Here is a 24,457-nt window from a genome sequence, read left to right on the forward strand (position 1 = left end):
CCCAAGTCGGCCCTATGAAGGGGCGCCCCCACCCACGATGGTGGGGGGAAGGCTGCGTCTCTTTGCAGAGGTTTGGGAGGCCACCATTCCCGACTGCTGGGTACGGTCTTCCGTGACCACGGGCTACAAGCTAGAATTTCTAAAATTCCCTCCTCCTCATTACCAGGAGTCAAGAGTACCAGGCGACCCTGTGAAAGGAGCCGCATTGATGGCGGCATTGAATCATCTGCTATGCCAGAAGGTGATAGTAGAAGTACCAGTCCGGGAACAGGGATTGGGGTTCTACTCCAACCTGTTTATCATCCCAAAGCCCAACGGCGATGTCAGGCCAATTTTGGACTTAAAGGGAGTAAATGCGTATCTAAAGGTCCGCTCATTCCGGATGGAAACTATTCGGTCAGCTGTCGCCGTGCTCCAGAAGGACGACTTCATGGCGTCCATAGACATAAAGGATGCTTACCTTCATGTGCCAATTTTTCAGCCACATCAAGTATTTCTATGCTTCTCGGTGGCTCAGCGTCATTTACAATTTGTGGCGCTCCCCTTCGGGTTGGCTATGGCCCCCCGGGTATTCACGAAGGTCCTAGCCCCAATCCTAGCCAATCTAAGGATCCAGGGGGTCACGGTCCTGGCTTACCTGGACGACCTCTTGGTCGTAGACCATTCGTCTCCTGGCCTGGAAAGAGCAGTGGCCCTCACGGTTCAGTACCTCGAGAGGTTCGGCTGGGTCCTAAATCGAGACAAGTCAGCATTCCTGCCCACAAGGCAGCTGGATTATCTCGGCATGAGATTGGATACAGAACAACAGAGGGTGTTTCTACCCCTATTAAAGGCCATCAAAGAGCTAATACAAATGGTTCTAAGCAAGAGAAGGCCAACTGTTCGCCTATGTATGCGGCTACTAGGCAAGATGGTGGCCACATTCGAGGCGGTTCCGTACGCTCAGAGCCACACTCGCATCCTGCAGGCAGCCATCCTGTCAGCCTGGAGCAAGAGGCCTCAGGCCTTAGAAATTCCTTGGCCACTCTCACCAAGAGTGCGGCAAAGTCTAGCTTGGTGGTTAAACCCTCAGAATCTCCTGAAGGGAAAGACTTTCAGTCCTGTGACCTGGAAGATAGTAACCACAGACGCCAGCCTGATGGGCTGGGGAGCAATTTTGGATGGTTGCACTCGCCAGGGCTCTTGGGCAGCGGCAGAGAAGCAGTTGCCCATCAATATCTTGGAGCTCAGAGCTGCTCGACTAGCCCTCAGGGCTTGGACGTCCAAACTACAAGGGTTCCCGGTGAAAATACAATCGGACAATGCCACGGCGGTGGCATATATATAAATCACCAAGGGGGAACCAAGAGTCAAGCCGCTCAGAAAGAAGTGAGCTTGATTTTCTTGTGGGCAGAAGCCCATGTGCCCTGCATATCGGCTATATTCATTCCCGGAGTCGACAACCTACAGGCGGACTTCTTAAGTCGCCAGACTCTGTTGCCGGGGGAGTGGTCTCTGCATCCACAGGTCTTTCAGACACTCTGCCAGAAATGGGGAGTGCCGGACGTGGATATCATGGCATCGAGACTGAACAAGAAGCTAGACAGGTTCATGTCCCGCACAAGGGATCCCAGGGCCTGCGGAACCGATGCGTTAGTTTGCCCTTGGCATCAGTTCAAACTTCTTTATGCATTTTCCCCGCTCCAGTTACTACCCTGCCTGCTGCGCAGGATCAGGGTGGAGCACATACCAGTCTTCCTGGTAGCTCCAGCATGGCCCAGAAGGGCATGGTATTCACTAATCCTTAGGATGGTAGTGGGAGACCCTTGGACTCTTCCTCTACGGCCAGTACTGCTATCGCAAGGTCCGATCCTCCACCCTGCCTTACGGCATCTAAATTTGACGGCCTGGAAGCTGAATCCCTGATTCTCAGGGGTAGAGGTCTGTCTCAGAAAGTAATCTCTACCCTAATCAGAGCCAGGAAACCGGTCTCTAGGGTGATTTATTACAGGGTCTGGAAGGCCTATGTAGGCTGGTGTGAGTCCAAGTTATGGCTTTCTCGTAAGTTTACCATCGATAGAGTATTACGTTTTCTCCAGCTCGGAGTGGATAAAGGACTGGCATTAAGCACAATCAAAGGACAGATTTCAGCTTTGTCAGTATGGTTTCAGCGGCCGCTGGCCACCCACTCGCTGGTTAAGACCTTCATTCAAGGGGTCTTACGTATTAATCCTCCAGTTAAATCCCCGCTTTGTCCGTGGGATTTAAATCTTGTTCTGTCAAGTTTACAGAAACAACCTTTTGAGCCGTTGGCTGAAATTCCTTTGGTTTTACTGACAAGGAAGTTAGTATTTTTGGTCGCCATAGTTTCCGCCAGAAGAGTATCGGAACTGGCAGCCTTATCCTGTAAGGTACCATATCTTATTTTGCATAAGGACAGGGTCGTTCTCCGCCCTCATCCTTCCTTCCTACCAAAGGTTATATCCAGTTTTCATCTAAACCAGGATTTGGTATTACCATCCTTCTTTCCTAAACCTACTTCCAGAAAGGAAGGGTTGCTGCATACCTTGGATATTGTCAGGGCCATGAAGGCCTATCTTAAAGCTACAGAGAAGATCCGGAAAACAGATGTGTTGTTCATTTTACCGGATGGGCCCAAGAAGGGGCAGGCAACTGCAAAATCCACCATCTCGAGGTGGATTAAACAGTTAATCACTCAGGCCTACGGCTTGAAGGGGTTGCCTCCTCCGTTATCATTAAAGGCTCATTCTACTAGGGCCATGGGCGCCTCCTGGGCAGCACACCACCAGATCTCTATGGCTCAAGTTTGCAAGGCGGCAACCTGGTCTTCTGTCCACACGTTTACAAGGTTCTACCAGTTGGACGTAAGAAGGAATACTGATGCAGCCTTTGGGCAGGCAGTGCTGCGGGCTGCAGTTTGAGACCCTCGGATTCTGGGGGCTCCCTTTTGAGTAAAATTTAAATTTATTTTTCTCAACTAAGTTGGATTTATTATGATTTGAGTATATCTCTAAATTAAATCCTTTTGTCTTGGGAAGATGTCTCCCTCCCCTCATTGTAAGCATTGCTTTGGGACATCCCACTAGTAATGAATATGCCGCTCTGTGTCCCGTGATGTACGAGAAAGAAAAAGGGATTTTTAATACAGCTTACCTGTAAAATCCTTTTCTTGGAGTACATCACGGGACACAGAGCTCCCACCCCTCTTATGGGGACCATTTTGGGAGGCATACTGCTTGCTACAAAACTGAGGTACTCCTCCCATGGGAGGGGGTTATATAGGGAGGGGCACTTCCTGTTTGAGATTGCCAGTGTCCATCACCTGAAGGTACTCCATATAACCCACTAGTAATGAATATGCCGCTCTGTGTCCCGTGATGTACTCCAAGAAAAGGATTTTACAGGTAAGCTGTATTAAAAATCCCTTTTTTTGTCCAAAGGGCGTTGGCCAGGAACTCGTATTGCATACAAACGGCAAAGAATTGTTGGCCAACAAATACCAAACTATGTGTTTTTTCAGCTCCTTAGCTCCACCCTTTTGGCAACGGCTAATGTTGTCTTATGGTTAGCATTGCTTCTGAGCATTCGTGTTTGTACTTTGGAGTTTTGTCTGAAGGACTTCTGTACACACGATCGGATAATCCGACAACACACATTTGTAGTAAAATTTTAAGGCATGCTGTCCCACATTTGTTGGCAGAAAATCAGCCCATCATCACACTATTCCCCTCGAAAAATCAGATCGTGTGTACGGGCCTTTAGACTGAACGGAGATGACTTTCTCTTTATTCAGCCTCTATCTCTTGTGAGTTTAACCACAACATATCTGTGTGCAGGGCTAGGGAGGAGAAGGGTCTATGACAGGGGTGCCCAACCTTTTGAGGAGTGAGGGCTTGGTAACCGGTCACAGGCCACAATGAGCAGAGCGGGCCTGTACTCTGCCCATGTCCACTCTGCATATGCAGAGCAGACCGGGCACAGCCCACTGTACTCTATTGGCCCTCCAATCTGATCTTCCCAGATGGAAGGGGGTGGATTCCCCCTTGTTTTTTTTTTTTTTTTTTTTGTGGATCGAATTAGAGGTAGGCGTGTGTATGTAAACGGCCACAAATCTGGAGGTCGCGGGCCACGTCAGAGGGCTCCGCGGGTCACATGTTGAGCACCCCTGGTTTATGACCTCACACAGTCATGGTATAGAAAGTTTTCAGGATTTTTTTTTGCAAGTACCGAGAGGAATCGCAGTGGATGGGACAGACCCTTCTCCACTAGTATAAACACAAGCAATGTTTCTACACATTTCTAAAGCGGATCACACCATTAAAATAACAAATTTCTCATTCAAGCTCATCTTCAACCAAATTTAAATGGCTTTTTATTATAAATAAGAATGGTGAAAGGAATCGGCATTTATGTAGAATTTGGGATCAGTTTCTTCACTGCATTCAGCAGATCATGGAATTCTGTGTTCTGGAAATGGCCACGGTCATCGTATTTGTGCAGCTCTGCATCTAAGTTATCAGCCACTTGTTGCTGCTCACTCCATGGCAGGAATGGATCATCTGTGGAACCAAACTGAATTATATGGCGACAGTTGGCTTTTATCTTCTCCCACTGCCAGGGACGATTAAAGTATCCTAGATGTTTGAAGGGTTAAAAAAAATATATAATTATTTATTTGCAAAGTAGCATAAATGTATTTTAAGTATTAAGCCAAAATTAACATAAAGGGTTTTAAAAGCAAGAATAATAAATCCATTTCCAATAAAGAGCAGACCACTTGATGGCATAAATCTTTCCGGTTTACATAATGAGGAGTTGGTTGTAGTCCAAATAAGTTAGGGTGGCAGCACTGCTCCTAGTGATGTGAATGGGTGTTATCACCCCAGGACAGGATGTTACTTAAAGTGGAACCTTACTCCCCCAATCAACATTGGGGTAGATTCAGGTAGCTACGCTATAATTTACAGCGGCGTGGTGTTTTTACGCTACACCTCCGCAACTTACAGGAGCAAGTGCAGTATTCACAAAGCACTTGCTCCATAAGTCGCGGCGGCGTAGCGTAAATGGGGCCGGCGTAAGCGCGCGTAATTCAAATGGGGAAGGGGGGGCGTGTTTTATGGTAATATGTGATGACCTGACGTGATTTACGAACGCCGCATGCGCCGTCCGTGTACATATCCCAGTGTGCATTGCTTCCAAGTACGGCGTAACGACGTATTGGTTTCGACGTGAATGTAAATTACGTCCAGCCCTATTCGAACGACTTGCGCAAACAACGTAAATAATTCAAATTTCGAAGCGGGAACGACGTCCATACTTAACATTGGCTGCGCCTCCTAATAGCAGGAGCAGCCTTACGCCGAAAAAGCCTTAATGCAAACGACGTAAAAAACGAACGCCGGGCGCACGTACATTTGTGAATCGGCGTATCTAGGAAATTAGCATATTCTACGCCGACAACATTGGAAGCGGCCAAAGTTATATTGCACACAATTCTACGCCGCTGCAATCAAGTTACGTCAGTGGAGGAAGCCTATTCTTTCAGTGTAACTGCCTTTGAGAATCGGCGTAACGCTACGCGGGTGCGGAATTCAAATTACGGCGGTGTATGTGAATCTACCCCATTGATCATTTTTAATCCTCATGCTGCTAGCATAAGTATATAGATAGGAACGTATATCATATTTACTTGTTTTAAACTTTAATTTTTTTTACATTTCTTTAGTTACTTCCTGGTTTCTCACCTAGCCAAATAATGTCATACATCCCAGGAGTCTTCAGGAGAGGCAGGGGGGTTTTCTCAGCTAAGCACACTCTCCTGTGTTTCGTCAGATATGGCGACCCATCAGAAAGTGTAACGGAAGTGACATGTCGTCATTCTACACCATGCCCTCGTCCATAGTATGGAGACACTGAGAAGGGTGTAAGCAGACATCTTGTTGCATCCACCGGCGTTTTGCTTTACACACTTTTTTTTAACAGTAAACTGAGTTTATATAGTCAAATACAGTACTTACAACTCCATCTTACTGTTTAGATGTTGCATTTTAAAAGCTGCAGCAAGCCTGCTGATCTTACAGGTTCGCTGCTTTTAAAATTTAAAACTTTTAAACAGTAAGATGGAGTTGTAAGTACTGTATTTGACTATATAAACTCTGTTAAAAAAATACAACGTGACCAATGCAAAACTCCGGTGGGTGTAACAAGATGTCCACTTACCCCCTTCTCAGTGTCTCCTTACTATGGATGAGTGCGGGGTGTAGCAAGATGACAGTGACGAAACTTCTGTTACACTTTCTGATGGGTTGCCTAATCTGATGAAACGCCTGCATGGGTGATTGCGATAAGGGCAGATGAATTTAAGGAAGTAAATGCTACATGAATCATTTGAACTTTCTCAAGACGGCCACGGTCAGAAAAGCTAGGGGGTCATTTGTCAAAGTGATTTCTCAACAAAATAATGGATAGAGACATGGATGGATGGATGGATGGATGGGAGAATTTGCTTTGAATATTAAAAATGAAATTGTGTTTTTGGTTTGTGGTGCCGTGAAGATCCGCTTTAAAGGAAAAAAAAGAAGCAGGTGGAAGACATCACAATCTCCACCTCAGCCAACCAGAGGAAGCCTTATATTCATTGATAAAATACAAGCTTCCTATGAATGGCTGAAAAATACACAAACCAATTAGGCGCACTACAAGGTCCAGCTTCCCAGGAAACAGTCACAGGGACAAGGTACTGTAGATCAGGGCTATTCCATATACCAGAGGTCCTGCAACTTGCCAAAAAGGATCTGGGAAGATCACAGGAGCTCAAAGACAAACAGATAGCATTTTACTAATGAGGATCCCGCGCTGCTATCTGTTTGTCATTTAAATGGCTGAGAAGCACTCGTCCCAACTTGATTTTGTCCCGACAGCAGACAGGAAGTACCCGTATCACTGCCAAAACAAAGCATGCTATATGTAGCTGATAATACATACAGGCCCAGATTCAGGTAGAATCGCGCAATATTTGCGTGGGCAAAGAGCAAAAATGTTTCTCTGCACCCACGCAAATATTGCGCTTTGCCCGTGATTCACGAAGCAATTGCTCCGTAAATTGCGCGGGCGATATGTTAATCAGCCGTGCATAAGGCTGCCTAATGTAAATGATCCCGCCGGGGACGGGAATCATTTAAATTAGGCGCGCTCCCGCGCCGAGCGAACAGCGCATGCTCCGTCGGGAAACTTTCCCGACGTGCATTGCGGTAAATGACGTCGCAAGGACGTCATTTGCTTCTAAGTGAACGTGAATGGCGTCCAGCGCCATTCACGGTTCACTTACGTAAACGACGTAAAATTTGAACGTCGCGAGCGGGAAGCGCAGCTATACTTTAGCATTGGTTGCGCCTGCTATTAGCAGGAGCAGCCTTATGCTAAAGTCGCCGTACGGAAACTCCGTACCTTGCGTGCGCAGGGCCCGCGCAACTTTTGTGAATCGGTGGTAGTATGCAATTTGCATACTATACGCCGATCACAAAGGCCGCGCCCCCTAGCGGCCAACGCAAGAATGCAGCCTGGGATGTGAAGGCATAAGGAGGCTTATGTCTGTCACATCCTAGGCTGCAGTCGGTGTAACGAGGTTCCTGAATCAGGAGCACTCGTTACACCGGAGCAAGTAAGCCCTTGCGCCGCGCAACCTATGGTTGCGCGGGCGCAAGTGCTTCTTGAATCTGGGCCACAGTTTATAGAGCGCTGACAGCGGGCACATCAATCAGTAAAAGGAAGTAATTTGTTGGGTCAACTTGGCCCAATCGAAAAGTAAAAGCAAACCTGAAATTCAGCTTTAAGCTCCAGTTCTGATATATGCGTTGCAGCAAACGCATTGAAATTGCACTCCGTTCATGCGATCTGCCACTGGTGTCAATGTTAAATTAAAGTAGTTGTAAACCCTACATAAAAAAAAAAAAAAAAACCTGCAAGACAAAGGCATAATGAGCTAGTATACATAGCATACTAGCTCATTATGAATTACTTACCTTACATCGAAGCCCCTGCAGTGGTCCTGGTACCCCCCTCCGGCCGGTGACATCTCTCCCGGAGTGTCTTCCAAGTCATCGACACATGCAGGGGACAGGGGATATCTCCTAAACCATGAAGGTTTGGGAGGTATCCTGGGTAGCTACAGGTAAGCCTTAATATAGGCTTACTTATAGCATAAAGTGGTAGTAAAGGGTTTACAACCACTTTAATGACACATCAAAATGGGTTGCAAAACAGTGCAAGAATCGGATCGCACAAATATGAACCTGGGCTAAATCATAGTGATCCTGTCACCAATGTACAGACACTACCTTTCTCAGGGTTGCAGCCTTTACTGAATTCAGCTACTGTGTTGTCATCCTTTCCTGTCTGCTTCCAAGCAGCACTGGCGTCTTCTGCGGTATTCACCACAGCAAAATTGGGACATTCAACCATCACATAGGTGTGGAAATGTCCACAGAATGTTCATACACAGATAAGAAAAAATAATAATGGAATTTTGGAATGGAATATAGTGCTCTGCTATACAAATATTCTTTAGTGGGAAGCAGGGCTGCCATCAGGGGGGTACAGGCAGTACACCTGTAAGGGGCCCGGATGGCATCCCCCCCCCCCCCCCCCGACCTCTAAGGGGCCTAAGTGGTCCCCAGGCCCCCGGCTGGCATCCCCCTTTTTTTTTAGTTCGTCAGCACCCAAAGCCCCCCCCCTGACCTTAATTCGCGCCCCCCCCCCCCACATCTCCATTTGTGGCAACCCCCCCTATTTCTCTGCTCCAGGGGGCCCATTCCTGAAGTTGTGTAAGGGGCCCCAAAATTCCTGATGGCGGCCCTGGTGGGAAGTAGGGTATAATGTAAATGACTTTAAAAAATATAAAAAAAGATAAATGTGCAGCATTAGAGACAAGGGTAGCATAAAATACTGCATTTTACAGGACAGGAACTGCAATCTCCAACTTATTCATATTAGAAAAATAATAAACGTCTTTATTGTGTGCCCAGCATAATAAAAACGTACCACTCTCACGTTCAGTATCATCTCCCAAATCAGAGGTGTAAGCCGACACAAGAATGATTGCATAAACCGGATGTTTTTCAGCAAACCTGTTGAAAATTGATAATGATAATCCATATACTGTAACAGAAAATGTTATTAAATACTTACTGTAATTTTCCTTTACTGGTGCCAATCCATGGCAACATACATGTGGTAGTATGCTGCCATGTTGGTGCCAAGAAAATGGAAAATTGCATCAAATACTTACTGTAATTTTCCTTTTCTGGCTCCAATCCATGGCAGCATACTACCACATGTATTCTGCCAGTACAACCAGCCTGCCCATAGATTAATTGAAATTCGGATGATTCAGCAAGAATTTCAATCTGTCTATGGCCAGCTTAAAGAGGAACTGCAGTCTGCTCACAAAATTATGTAATAAAAACATCTTTGCATATTATTTTATATATTCTGTACTTGCCAAATATGCTGCATAAACCTCCCTCTACTAGGCCTGGCTGTAGCCATTTTACAGTATCTCACAAAAGTGACACATTTTTTTTTTAAATATTTTATTATATATTTTCATGTGACAACACTGAAGAAATTACACTTTGCTACAATGTAAAGTAGAGAGTGTACAGCTTGTATAACAGTGTCAATTTGCTGTCCCCTTAAAATAACTCAACACACAGCCATTAATGTCTACACCGCTGGCAACAAAAGTGAGTACACCCCTAAGTGAAAATATTTTGCCCAAAGTTTGGCCCAAAGTGTCAATATTTTGTGTGACCCTTAAAGGGTCACTAAATAAATTTTTTTTTTTTTTTGCTAAATAGCTTCCTTTACCTTACTGCAGTCCTGGTTTCATGTCCTTATTGTTTGTTTTTGCTTTGATGTTACTGTAATTCCTCTCTGTTCTGGACACTTCCTGGTTGTCTGTTTCCTGATAACCACAGTACTGGGAGATTTCTCACGGTGGTGACTAATCAAGGAGGTGTGATTACTGTGTGTCTAAAACTCATCAGCACCAATCCAGTTTCGTTTTACAATCCATCACTGCTCTCTATTGGCTCTCTGTACATCAGAGAACCAGGAAACAACAGCAAAAACGAAACTAAACTGCAGGCACATTATATGATTGATTTTTTATCTATTTTTAATCATTTTTAAAAGGAATTAGTTAACTATTATATCTCTATACCCTGTAAACAGTCATTTCAGCGAAAAAATGTTTTTCCTTAAGTGACCCTTTAACCCTTTTGGGCATGGAGTTTCCTAGAGCTTCACAGGTTGCCACTGGAGTCCTCTTCTACTTCTCCATGAAGACATCACAGAGCTGGTGGATGTTGGAGATCTTGCGCTCCTCCACCTTCCCTTTGAGGATGCCCCACAGATGCTCAATAGGATTTAGGTCTGGAGACATGCCTGACCAGTCCATCACCTTTACCCTCAGCTTCTTTAGCAAGGAAGTGGTTGTCTTTTATTTACAAAAGCTTTATTTGGAAGATAATGACAAGACAGAGTAACTTTGCTTACAATATATAAGTGATAAAAGTGAAAAGTGTATTGCAAGAGTTATATAATTATAATAGGGAAGTCCAGAGACAAACAGCATATTTCAGAATGTGGGAGGAGACCAGATATTCCTTAGTATTAGATAAAATATGTTGTTGAAATATGGGTAATCAGCATCATGAGCTGGTATATAACATCTTAGGGCAACAACCAATATTTCCATTTATCGTTATATATTTGCATACTGTCCGATAGAGTATGAAGGATACGTTCAGACAGACTGAGTGCGTCCATTCTGGACATGACCTGGGGCCATGGTAGGTTATTTGATTTCCAATTGCAAGCAATCATCCATTGGATTGATCCAATTAGAGAGTGGAGCAATCTATTGCAAGGTTGGGGGACATTGGGGGAGTCAGCGAACAGTAAGCAGGTCAAGGGTGAAAGAGTGATATTACAGCCTGAAGAGGATTCTAGCCTGTCAACAGCTGCCTGCCATATGGGCTTTAGAAGGTCACAGCTCCAAAATATATGAATGTAAGAGCCCTCCTCAGGACAACCTCTGAAGCACATTGGTGAGGACGAGGGATAAAAGTTGTGAAGTTTTGTAGGTGTTAAATACCATCTGGTAAAGAGCTTTAGTGGAGACTCTCTGAAGTTAGTGGCCATATTGCTTTTACGAAGGTTGTCAATCATTTTATGCCATGTTTCAATAGGTAGAGTACATACCAAATCTCTTTCCCAGCTAAGCATGGGGGCGGTTTTATCGGGTTGATGCATGTCGTTTAAGAATTTATATATACGGGAGATCAGTCCCCGATCTCTGGATGAATTGAGGCAAATGTCCTCAAAGATGGTGCGGGGAGATGTAATGGAGAGGGAATAGTGTTCCGCATAGAAATTTCTAATAAGATTATAGCGGGGAGTCTCAGAGCTGGGGAGGTTAAATCTCGATTGTAGTGAGGGAAAAGAAGAGAATTTCTTATCTAAGAGCATGGAATTAAGATCTGTCAAATCTCTATGTATCCATTCATGGAACCCCGAGCTGTCCAGATGCGCAGGGGGGAATCTATAGTCCCCTATATATGAAGACAGAGGGGGGATCGACGAAGAGAGGTTGAGGGGTTCTCTAATTCTTTTCCATAGTTGCAAAGAGTGGGCAACAATTAAATTTTTTTTTGAGACATTAAAATATTTATTGGAATTGGACCATAACAGATTCCTTAAAGAATATGGGGAGAGGGCTGAAGATTCAAACCTCAGCCATGGGATGGATCTATCCGAGGAGTGCCATTGAGCAATATGTGTGAGTCTAGCTGACACAAAATAATACCAGAGGTGTGGGAGACCCAAGCCACCATTGATTTGAGCTTCATGCATAAGAGTGTAACTACACCTTGGCTTTTTATTCATCCAGATAAATTTATTCAGTTCTCTCTGTAGTGTATCTATACGGGTTTTTGGTACGTTAATGGGGAGAGCTCTGAAGTAGAAGAGTAGTTTGGGCAGGATTGTCATCTTGACAGCACAAATCCTCCCCAGGAAGGAGATATGGTAGGAGGACCAGTTTTTAAGCAGTGTTTTTATATGAGAGAAGAGGGGGAGGTAATTTGCGTTATATAACAATTTATGGGAGGGGGTGATATCAACCCCCAAATATTTAAGTGTGGTGGTAGACCATGTAAAGTTAAAACTCCTCTGCATGAGGGAGAGGAGGTCTGGGGGGTGGTTAATTGGTAAGGCTGAGCATTTTTTAATGTTGATAGATAAACCTGAGAGTTTGTGGAAGTAGTCTAATTCCGATAGAAGATTGGGTATTGATACTAAGGGATCCGTTATGAAGAGTAGGGCGTCGTCAGCATATAAATTTATTTTAAATTGGTCTGTGCCTTTTCGATATCCTTTTATTAAATCGTTTTGTCTGATTGCTTGGGCAAGGGGTTCGATTGCTAGAGCGAATAAAAGGGGGGAAAGGGGACACCCCTGTCTAGTGCCCCTGCTGAGGGGAAAAAAGTCAGAATTATGTCCTGGAATTTTTATCCTGGTCTGAGGGGCATGATATAAGGCGTTAAATCCATGAATACATTTTTCAGAAATCCCAAACTTGGGAAGGAGGTGATTTAAATATGACCAGTTTACGCAATCGAAGGCCTTATGTATATCTAGGCTTAATAGACAGACCGGGAGGGAGAAGAGGTTTGCATCCTGTATTATGTTAGCTGCGAGCCTAATATTGTCCGTTAATTGTCTGCTCGGGATAAAGCCAGATTGATCCGCCCCAATAAGGGAGGTAATGACCGAGGCTAATCTATTGGCTAGAAGTTTCCCAAATAGTTTAAGGTCATTGTTCAGAACGGATATAGGGCGAAAATTTTGAGGTAAGGAATGATCCTTTTGGGGCTTGGGAATCAAAGACAAATTGGCTAATAGCATGTCATCTGGAAATTGTCCTCCCGTCAAAACATGATTAAATAATCTGGTAAGGTTGGGGACAAGGAGGGTAGCAAATTTTTTATAGTAAGTGGTTGAGAAACCATCTGGGCCTGGGGCAGTTGACGTTTTTAGGGATTTTATGATATCTACTATTTCTAAGTCCGAGCATGGTTCGTTCAAAATAGCTATTTGTTCATCTGTAAGGGTGGGGAGGCGGATTTTTTCTAACCATTTTAGTGAATCAGGGGAGGGGTGTGATTGGGGGCTCGATAAGAGGTCTTTGTAGAAGGAAGTGAAGATTTTCATAACTTCCTGGGGATGGGAGACTAGATTGCCATTTGCGTTTCTCAACTTATAAAGATGTGGAAGAAGTGGTTGTCTTGGAGGTGTGTTTGGGGTCGTTATGTTGGAATACTGCTCAAGGCCCAGTATCCAAAGGGATGGGATCATGCTCTGCTTCAGTATGTCACAGTACATGTTGGCATTCATGGTTCCCTCAATGACCTGCTCCCCAGTGCCAGCAGCACTCATACAGCCCCAGACCATGACACTCCCACCACCATGCTTGACTGTAGGTAAGACACACTTGTCTTTGGTTCCAGTAATCCATGTCCTTAGTCCGCTGGTCTTCAGCAAACTGTTTGCAGGCTTTGTGCATCATCTTAAGAGGATTCCTTCTGGGATGACAGCCATGCAGATTGTGGCGTATGATCTGAGCACTGACAGGCTGACCCCCCCACCCCTTCAACCTCTGAAGCAATGCTGGCAGCACTCATACGTCTATTTCCCAAAGACAACCTCTGAATATGACACTGAGCACTCAACTTTTCAACTTCTTTGGTTGACCATGGTGAGGCCTGTTCTGAGTGGATCCTGTCCTGTTAAACCGCTGTATGGTCTTGGCCACTGTGCTGCAGCTCAGTTTCAGGGTCTTGACAATCTTCTTACAGCCTAATCCATCTTAATGTAGAGCAGGGATCCTCAAACTACGGCCCTCCAGCTGTTGCAGAACTACACATCCCATGAGGCATTTTAAAACTCTGACATTTACAGACATGACTAGGCATTATGGGAATTGTAGTTCCTGAACAACTGGAGGGCCATAGTTTGAAGACCCATGATCTACAGCAACAATTCTTTTTTTTTTTTAGATCCTCAGAGAGTTCTTTGCCATGAGGTGTCATGTTGAACTTCCAGTAACCAGTATGAGAGAGTGAGAGCGATAACACCAAATTTAACACACCTGCTCCCCATTCACATCTGAGACCTTGTAACACTAACAAGTCACATGATTGAATGTAAACCTTTTTCGACTGTCATTGTTTTTGTTACTTGTCAGTATGTCAATGAAAAATAAAAAAACTTCTACTGTTAAAAAAAAAAAAAGTCACATGACACCAGGGGAGGGAAAATGGCTAATTGGGTCCAATTTGGACATTTTCACTTAGGGGTGTACTCACTTTTGTTGCCAGTGGTTTAGATATCAATGGCTGTGTGTTGAGTTATTTTGAGAGGACAGCAAATTTACACTGTCATACAAGCTGTACACTCACTACACAACATTGTAGCAAAGTGTCATTTCTTCAGTGTTGTCACATGAAGAGATATAATAAAATGTGTGAGTGGTGTCCCCCTAATCCATATGCCTGTCCCCTTATCTACATGCAGGACGCATGGCTTCCAATGGGTTTTTGTTTTGTTTTGAGAAGCACGCGATTAGAGCCAGAGGCTCTAATTGGCTTAAAAAAAGGGTGGGCACTGCGCCCTGCGCCCACCCAGTTGTGTGACAATAGCGAAATAATTTTTGCTTTTATTTCCCTGATTATTCTCCCAGCCAATCCTGGCTCAGAAAGCGGGTCCTGAGATCCAATTGGCTGAGAGGAGAAGCGATCCTATTGGCTGCCAAGGAGGAGAAGGGAGGAAATGCGGGGTAAGACGCCATGAAGTCTAGGAAGAAGGAGACGCAGGGTAAAGCCGGCCACCTGGAGGAAGCCCGTGACCTAGATAGGGTCAGGGCTAGTGACCGACCGGGAGGGGAGTGCCTGTCCGACCGACCGACAGGGGTCCCCCCCAAGAAATATACCACCAGCCATCACTGGTTGACAGCTTATTCATTTTGAATGGGCTGGCTAATGCAAAATGCCGCAATACACAAAAATGCATGTATACAGTTCTCCATACCTCATGGCTGCAGCTGCTCCAGAGCTGTGTCCAATAATTATTGTACTTTTATCACACTGTAGTTCTGATTCCATGAATGGAAGCCATATTGATTCTCGTGCTGTAACTGGGTTGAGAGAAAAATATATACACATCAAGCTAAAATAAAAATTAACAGGGGTCGGGAAACGGTATCACATTTTTTTATATATACCGTATACACAGATTATATATTTTTTTTTTAAATAACAAACATTTCATTCTTACCTCCACTGTGCAGCTCATTTTGCACAGAGTGGCCCTGATCCTCGACTTTTGGGGACCCTCCGCAGCTCCTCTCTGCATCATATAACCCCCTAGGAGAAGCGCTCTCCCGGGGGGTTACCGCGCGCTCCCAAGTCATCCATAGACGCTGAATGCTGAATGTAGGACTCGGGCCCTGCCCCCCGCGTCATTGGATTTGATTGAAAGCCAGGTCCATAAAGACATAGATGAACAGGTTTGGAGTGCAGGAATTTGACTGGCCTGCACAGAGTCCTGACCTCAATAGAACACTTTTAGGATGCATTAGAGCGGAGAATCTGCTCTAAAGGGTCATGGTAACTCAGCTCTGTTCAATACAGTAAATTACAAAAAATATATGTTTACAATCTTTTGTATTTCTTAAAAACAGCACCATGTAATAGAATTTGCTTTGCAAATGAAATAAAATAATATACTTACATGGATCAGGCATGTTTTGAAGCAAGCACTTGAAATTTGGAATCTGCAAGATACAGGAATGAGATGAAGCCTGTGCCTGTGTTTTACCTCACACCCCACACTATATAATTCATTTTACCTTTTCTAGTCTCTTTTTTGTCCATCCATACCAGATGCAGGATGCTACATTCCCTCCTCCGTTTCCTGGGACTATCACAGCTTTTACGGGACAATCCATAGACAGGTCTTCAGACATTGTCACATTCATTACACACGACTACAGCTTGTGGAAATACTACAGGAAATGCATGGCTTAAGAGAGATGCACCATGGGAAATGTAGTTTTTCCTGCAGATATTCAAGTGAATGTTTAGAACACTTTTACACGTCTTTCAAGCTCTTTTGCGGTAAAAAAAAAAAAAGCCAGAATGCCTTCGGCATAATTCGTTGTTGTGTTAATGTGGCCTAATTCAACAGCAAGTCGACTTGTTGTGATCCCAACCACACATCCAACAATAACGCTTACACATGACCGTTTTTCGTGATGTAAAAATGACATTTTTATTTAATGTCATTAAAAACGATCGTGTGTGGGCTTCAGAGCATTTTTCACGACATAAAAAATAGGCATTAAAAATTTAGAACATGCTCTAAATGTTCACGTCGCATTTAACGTTGTAAAAAATGGTTGTGTGTGGGCTTTAACGGCGCACATGCTCAGAAGCAAGTTATGAGACGGGAGCTCTCATTCTGGTAAAACTAGCGTTCGTAATGGAGATAGCACATTCATCACGCTGTAACAGACAGAAAAGCGCGAATTGTCTTTTACTAACACAAAATCAGCAAAAGCAGTCCCAAGGGTGGCGCCATCCGAATGGAACTACCCCTTTATAGTGCCGTCGTACGTGTTGTACGTCACCGCGCTTTGCTAGAGCATTTTTTTTCACGAACGTGTGTAGGCAAGGCCGGGTTAACAATAATCGAGTTGAAAAAAACTTCGTTTTTTTCTAGACCATTAAAAATGGTCGTGTGTACGCGGCATAACACTCTCTGCTCTGCTCTCTGCTCCTCCCTCACTGTGCTGAACTCCCCCTCAAAATATTGTACAGGGGCGGAGGCTATAACCGCATGTCAAAAACAAACGTAAAATACGAGATTTCGAATCGTTACAAATAACGCCATTGTGAGAGAGACACGGAAAATTACGATTCAACGAACCAAAAAAAAGTTACGAATCAACGAAAAACAATGTACTCTACCGAAAGTACGAATTATAAATCAACTAAAAATAAGGCTTACATTAATACCAATCATTCCGATTCAACGAAAAATGACGCTTGCGGAATTAGTCCGAACACGAAAAATCACATTTAGCAAAATTACGAATGATTACGAATCAACAGGACGGAAAAGAAACGAAACTAAACAAATTTTTAAGTCTAAAGTCTAAAAAACACCCCAGTGTGAAAGGGGTCTAACACACCTTGCCGATCGACGTGCATTACACAAGACAATGGGGGTTATTTACAAAAGGCAAATCCACTTTGCACTACAAGTGTACTTGGAAGTGCAGTCACTGTAGATCCGAGGGTGACATGCAAGGAAAAAAAAAAAAAAAACAGCGTTTTAGCTTGTACATGATTGGATGATAAAATCAGCAGAGCTTCCCCTCATTTCAGAGCTTCCCCTCAGATCTACAGCGATCAACATCGATTGCACTTTCAAGTGTACTTGCAGTGCAAAGTGGGTTTGCCTTTTGTAAATAACACCCAATGTGATGAAGTCCATTGGGGTGCTTTGACAGAAATGCTTTATTGGCCGTGTCATTCATTGTGAATGGCTAATGCCGCGTACACACGATCGGAAATTCCGACAACAAAACCGTGGATTTTTTTTCCGACAGAATGTTGGCTCAAACTTGTGTTGCATACACACGGTCACACAAATGTTGTCAGAAATTCCAAACATCAAGAACAAGGTGACGTACAACACTACGAGGGGTCCCAGATGGCAACCCCCCCTTTTTTTTATTTATTTTTTATAAAAAATAAATATATTTTTTAATATAGTTTTATTTTATTTTTTATTAAAGGGACAATTTTTTTTTTAAGGGGCCCGGCGATCGTCAGGGGGCCCGGAGATCCCCAGGGCCCCAGATGACAACCCCCCCTTTTTTTTATAAAAAAATATCTTCTTTTTTATATATTTATTTTATTTTTTATTTATTATATATAATAATAATAATAATAATAATAATAATATTATATATATATATATCAATATATATATAATATTATTATTATTATTAAAGGGCCCAGAGGTCCCCAGGGCCCTGGATGGCAACCCCCCTTTTTTTTATAAACAAATGTAATTTGTTTTATATTATTTTTTTATATATATATATATATATATATTTTTATTAAAGGGCTCAGATGTCCCCAGGGCCCCATGTGGCAAACCCCCTTTTTTTTTTATTTATTTTTTTTTATAAATGTTTATTTTTTTTATTTTTGTTTATATATATTTTTTTTTATTAAAGGGCCCAGAGGTCCGCAGGGCCTTGGATGGCAACCCCCCCTTTTTTTTTTTATAAATGTTTTTTTTTATATATATATATTTTTTTTTTATTAAAGGGCCCAGAGGTCCCGCATGGCAACCCCCTTTTTTGTAATTTATTTTTTATATATATACCTACATTTATATATATATTTTATTAAAGGGCCCAGAGGTCCCCAGGGCCCTTTTTTAAAAAAAAAATATATATATATATATATATATATATATATATATATAAACATATTTTTTTTTCTTTTTATTAAAGGGCCCAGAGGTCCCCAAGGCCCCGGATGGCTACCCCCCTTTTTTTTAATATATATTTTACTTTATTTCTTCATTTTTTTTTGTAAAGGCCCCCCCCGCTTCTCAACCCCCCCCCCCCCCGGTTCTCTGCTCCAGGGGGCCCATGCCTGAAGCTGTGTAAGGGGCCCCATAATTCCTGATGGCGGCCCTGCCGATGGAGCATACACACGGTCGGAATTTCAGACAAAATGTCACATCGAACATTTGTTGTCGGAATTTCCGATCGTCTGTATACGCGGCAAAAGTGTAGCAATATGTTTACATTTAATGAAGGTACAACATTTAGAAACTCACGTAGTTGATGATTAAAAGAGACACATCTAAAGCCTCGTACACACGATCGGATTATCCAATGGGAATTGTGTGACGACAGGCTGTTGTCGGAAAATCAGACCGTTTGTAAGCTCCATCGGACAATTGTTGTTGGATTTTCCACCAACAAATGTTGGATAGCAGGCTTTAAAATTATCCGCCAACAAATGTGTGATGTCGGATTATCCAATCGTGTGTACACAAGTCCTTCGGACAAAACTCCAAAAGTACAAACACGCATTCTCAGAAGCAATGCTAACCATAACACAACATTAGCAGAAGTTGCCCAAAGGGTGGCGCTAAAGAGCTGAAAAAAACCATAACGTTTCCTGTTTGTTGGCCGACAATTCTTTGCAGTTTGTATGCAATACAAGTTCCTGGCCAACGCCCTTCGGACAAAAGTCCTACGCTTTTTACAATGAAAATCCGATTGTGTCTATGAGGCTTTAGTATGCAGGCATCCGGGGGAAAGCTGTCCACATAGACCGTTGTCCTCACTGCTGTCAGTCTGTAATCGTGACTGGGAAGACTACTCTGCAGTAGAGCGATACGAAAACGAGGCTTGAAGCGCTCATGGAGTGCAGAGTGGAAGGGATGACGTTGATGGCGGTGCGGAGGACGGTCTATGTGGACAGCTTTACTCCGGATGCCTGCATATTAGATCTGCCTCTTTTAATCATCAACTATGTGAGTTGCTAAATGTTGTACCTTCAATAAAGGAGTTGTAAAGGAAAAAAATGTTTTGCTGAAATGACTGTTTACAGGGTATAGAGACATAATAGTTAACTGATTCCTTTTAAAAATTATTAAAAATTTAAAAATAGATAAAAATCAATTATATAATGTACCTGCAGTTTCTAGTTTCGTTTTTGCATGTTGTTTCCTGCCTCTGCTGTACAGAGCCAATACAGGGCAGTGATGGTTTGGAAAACGAAACTGATTGGTGATGAGGGGTTTTAGACACACAGTAATCACACCTCCTTGATTAGTGACCACAGAGAGAAAGCTCCCAGTACTGTGGTCATCAGGAAACAACCAGGAAGTGTGGAGATCAGAGAAGAATTACAGCAACTTGAGAGCAAAAACGAACAATGAGGAGTCGGACATGAAAACAGCACTGCATTAAGGTAAAGGAAGCTATTGAGATAAAAAAAAAAATTCCTTTACAAACCCTTTTAAGTGCTGGCTCACACAGGGGCAACACGACTCTGGGCGCGACTTTGCGAGGCCACTTCAGCGCGACTTGGGGCGACTTACAACGCGACTCCAGGACAGGCAACTTTGCAGTGGCCAATCAAACAATAATCAGCTCTGTGGGAGGGAGCGGTTTGCCTGAGAAAACTAGTTTCTCTTCCTGTAAAGTTGCTTCAGGTAAGACAGGGGATCCAACTTGGAGGCGACTTACATTGAAATCAATGGTACAAGTTGCCTACAAGTCGCCTAGAAGTCGGATTGAAGTAGTACAGGAACCTTTTCTGAAGTTGGAGCGACTTCAGTAGTGTACATTAAGAGCCCATTCACACCTAGGCGTTTTGTCGCCTGTAGTGTGACGCCGCTGCCGCCCCGACACGCCAGAGGGATGATTTAACATTGCCCTCTATGGAGATGGTTCACATCTCCACGCCGAACGCCTGCCGCCTGCCACCTGAAAAAAAGTCCCAGACCTTTTTTTCAGGCGGCTTTCGGCATAGGAGATGGGAACCATCTCCATAGGGGGACAATCTAGGGGCACATCTAGGCGGACAATCGCGGTACAAAACGCCTAGATGTGAATGCAGAGTAAGACGGCTCTCATTCACTTTCATGTAATTTGTCATGTCGCGCGACTTGGGGCGACACAAGTCGCAACCCAGGTCGCGGTAGTGTGAACCGCCTCTAAATGTAACCATATTGCTACACTTAGACGCACTTCTCTTTTATACTCTGTAGCGCCTGCTGGATTCTGCTTTATGCATTCCCTATTGACACTTTTTTTTATGTATTCGGATTCCACAAAAATGTTAATTGTTTTTGGAATGAGCACATATTTATTATTATTATTATTATTATACAGGATTTATATAGCGCCAACAGTTTGCGCAGCGCTTTACATCAGGGAAGACAGTACAGTCACAATACAATTCAATACAGGAGGGATCAGAGGGCCCTGCTCGTTGGAAGGGAGGGTCAAGTGGAACAAAGGGTAGTAGCTGTGGGGGATGATCAGATGGACTCAAATGCAAATACAGTTATATATATTGTCATTTTATAAGTATTGATGGTAATAGCAAGCGCTGTCTAGCGCTTATATTTTTTCAAATAAATATAGTGGCCCAGATTCACGTAGGGAGCGCGTATTTGTGTGCGGGCGTAACGTATCCTATTTACGCTACACCTCCGCAACTTTGACAGGCAAGTGCAGTATTCACAAAGCAAACTTGCGGCGGCGTAGCGTAAATTGGCCGGCGTAAGCCCGCCTAATTCAAATCTGTAAGATGTGGGCGTGTTGTATGCAAAATCGTGACCTCACGTAAATGACGCTTTTTACGAACGGCGCATGCACCGTCCGTGAAAGTATCCCAGTGCGCATGCTCCAAATTAACCCGCAAAAAGCCAATGCTTTCGACGTGAACGTAATTTACACCCAGCCCTATTCGCGAACGACTTACGCAAACGACGTAATCAACGGAAAATTCGACACTGGCCCGACGTCTATACATAACATTGGCTGCGCCTCATATAGCAGGGGTAACTTTACGCCGGAAAAAGCCTTACGTAAACGGCGTATCTTTACTGCGACGGCCGGGTGTACGTTCGTGAATTAGCGTATCTAGCTGATTTACATATTCTAGGCGTAAATCAGCGTACTCGCCCCTAGCGGCCAGCGTAAATATGCAGTTAAGATACGACGGCGTAGGAGACTTACGCCGGTCGTATCTTAGCAACATTTAAGCGTATCTCAGTTTGAGCATACGCTTAAAGTTGCGACGGCGCGGATTCGGACTTACGACGGCATATCTACAGATACGCCCGTCGTAAGTCTTTCTGAATCCGGGCCATAAATCCTATTAATAAAGAAATTATAATATTAGTATAGTAATATTATAGAGAAATGAATATATATCACCTATTTATAGAGAAGGACTTTATTTTACTATTGTGTTCCCTCAGGCTGGGACCTGCAGCGTCACAGAAACTCAGGGCAAAAGGTCTCCTAGCTCGGCTGTACAGAACTAACATGACTAGAAACCGGCTGGACCGGTGTCTTCCCTGAGGGGCGGAAACTATCACAGCGTCAGACGTGGAAAGTGACGTGGGGGGAATCATGGCCGGCGTTCGCTTTCATTGGCTGGAGGGAACGACGTGGCTGGGTGGGAAGGCCGGCCTCTTTTCGCTGACGTAACGTGGTGTAGCCGGCCTATTGCTGAGCTGTACTTGTGTGGACCGGAATTTACACCCGGATACCGAGAGCCGAGGTGTGGGAGAGCCGGGCACCGAGAGAGAGGTGAGGGGAAGAGCTGGGAAGGGGCTGTGTGCAGTGTACCTTTATATACATATAGTGTCTGTGTACAGTGTGTGTATTTATATATACATATATATATATATCTGTAGGGGGAGTCTGTGTACAGTGTGTATATAGTACTATGAGGGAGGCGGTGTTGGGGTGTGTAGAGTACTATGAGGGGGCTGAATGAGAGATGTATACACATATCTGTACACACCACTAAGCTGTGTGGGGTTTCCTGATAGGATTTCCATGGAATAGATTGTACTCGCTCCTCACACTGCTGATTGATTGGTGGATCTATAAGGCTATTGTAGAGGGATGGTAAGATCAGGGTGTATGCTGACCATACAATGGTAGAAATGTTTCCTTCAATATTCTAATCATTTATGCCTTGATGAGCGTTTGCTCAGCTCCCCTGAATGCCAGAACTCCGGCACTGCCGAAATAACGCACCTAAAGCCGCGTATCGCTTACACGTTTATGGATTTCCATTGGCCAGAATAATTCTGGCTATTCAACCAAACCTAGATTCACATATGTGAAAGGCTTGGTTCACACTAGTGCGATATTGCATGTGATTTGCACTGCAGTGAAAATCATATGCGATGTCCATGCAATGCGATTTCAGCCATACAGAAAGTAAGGCTGATATCACATCGCATTCGGACCAAACACCCACAGGACCCTTTTTTTGGTCCGCACCAGAATCGGATAGCATGGGTGTTCACACCTATGCATGTCCGAACTGTCAGTTCGCAGTGCGATATGCAAGCTGAAATGGGGGTGTCATTAATGTTGTATGGCACTCCCCAGCAGTCGCATATGGCAGTGTGAACTGCCGTGCGAGTCGGGTGCGATGCGGGGAACCCGCATGTGGATTCGCAGGGTTCCCGCATCGCACTATTGTGAACCCGGCTTATTGCATGATTACAGCGCTGGTTCCCGCATCGCGTCTCTCCCGCAGGGAGTTCACACTGCCCTCTGAACCTCTGCGAGTGTCTATACATTGTTAATGACACCCGCAGATCGGGTCACAAATCGCAGTGCGAACTGTGAACGCGCACATGAATCGGATGGAATGGGTGAGAACACCCATGCGATACGATTCTAGTGCGGAGGAAAAAAAATGTCCTGCACTATTTTCATGCGAATCCAATGCGAGTTCAGCCGTACAACTGTATGGCTGAACTCGCACTGCACAGACATCGAATGAGATCGGCACCTGAGATTGCACGTATGTGAATGAACGTTAAACACGCCCCAGTGTTCTAAGCTGCTTGAGCCCCGGTTCACACTGATGCGGTGCAACCCTAAAACTGTACACGGTGCAAATTTGTTTTGCAGTTATTATTATATATTTTTTTGGGCAGTGCAAGTTCTGTTTAGCATGTGCGGTTTCTGTGCAAATTTGGTAAAAGGAATATCGAAGGCCTGTAAATGTGATGTACGTGTTTTTTTTTTTTTTTTTTTAAAGTGTGATCAAATTGATGTTCATTTTTGATCACACACATAAGATTGGAAAGAAGAAGAGTAGACATTTTTCTCAAACTTAGTTTGGAACAATGTATGTGGTATCTGTTTGGGAAGTCCGTTTATTTTGAAATCAGATGTTCAAAGCAAACACAATTTTGAAGTTCTTCTTTTTCTTGAATGAAATTTGTCAAGTCTCTGAATGTACTGAGATTTTTTTGTACAAACGTGCTAAAGTCTACTATGGCCGACTTTAGCATAAGTCATCCCCAGAGGAGCTCCATTTGGATAGAGATCTGGCGAATTTGGAGTTGAATCCAAAGTAAGGCCGAGTTCACACTAGCTGCGGGTCTGACTCCGTTATGTCCCGGTTCTTCATTTTCAGGACTGATTCCATTTTTGCCTGAAACAGAGCCAAAGTGGCAGAGGACTCTCTTCCAGTGCGGACGGCGGCCACCCCAGACCTGTGGTCCAGTTCTGATGCTTACATGCCCATTT

The 24,457-nt window shown here is 43.9% G+C and overlaps 2 protein-coding genes across 2 annotated transcripts in view; one reads left to right on the forward strand and one right to left on the reverse strand.

Moving 5' to 3' along the window:
• Positions 1 to 4,354: 4,354 nt before the first annotated feature.
• RBBP9 (RB binding protein 9, serine hydrolase) lies at positions 4,355 to 16,149 on the reverse strand. Its single transcript, XM_040351204.1, has 5 exons — positions 15,971 to 16,149; positions 15,853 to 15,895; positions 15,151 to 15,256; positions 9,040 to 9,125; positions 4,355 to 4,634 (listed from the first exon to the last, which is right to left on the reverse strand). Exons 1-5 carry the CDS (start codon positions 16,097 to 16,099, stop codon positions 4,408 to 4,410), a joined length of 591 nt encoding a protein of 196 aa, XP_040207138.1. The 5' UTR covers positions 16,100 to 16,149; the 3' UTR covers positions 4,355 to 4,407.
• A 6,206-nt stretch (positions 16,150 to 22,355) lies between these two features.
• Positions 22,356 to 24,457, forward strand: part of SEC23B (SEC23 homolog B, COPII coat complex component) — a 36,513-nt gene continuing 34,411 nt past the window's right edge. Inside the window, exon 1 of the mRNA XM_040351205.1 lies at positions 22,356 to 22,486. The gene's annotated coding sequence lies outside the window, so the exon portion shown is untranslated. The remainder of the gene's footprint in view (positions 22,487 to 24,457) is intronic.

This window comes from Rana temporaria, chromosome 4 (genome assembly GCF_905171775.1).
Source record: "Rana temporaria chromosome 4, aRanTem1.1, whole genome shotgun sequence".
NCBI lineage: Eukaryota > Metazoa > Chordata > Amphibia > Anura > Ranidae > Rana > Rana temporaria.

Excerpts from the sequence above, each read along its gene's own strand:
- RBBP9 (XM_040351204.1), bottom strand. The coding sequence starts at position 16,099 with ATGAATGTGACAATGTCTGAAGACCTGTCTATGGATTGTCCCGTAAAA. Across the intron at positions 15,257-15,852 it reads TCAAAACATGCCTGATCCAT|TTACAGCACGAGAATCAATA; the intron begins GTAAGTATATTA and ends CTCTCAACCCAG. Across the intron at positions 9,126-15,150 it reads GGAGCAGCTGCAGCCATGAG|GTTTGCTGAAAAACATCCGG; the intron begins GTATGGAGAACT and ends AATTTTCAACAG.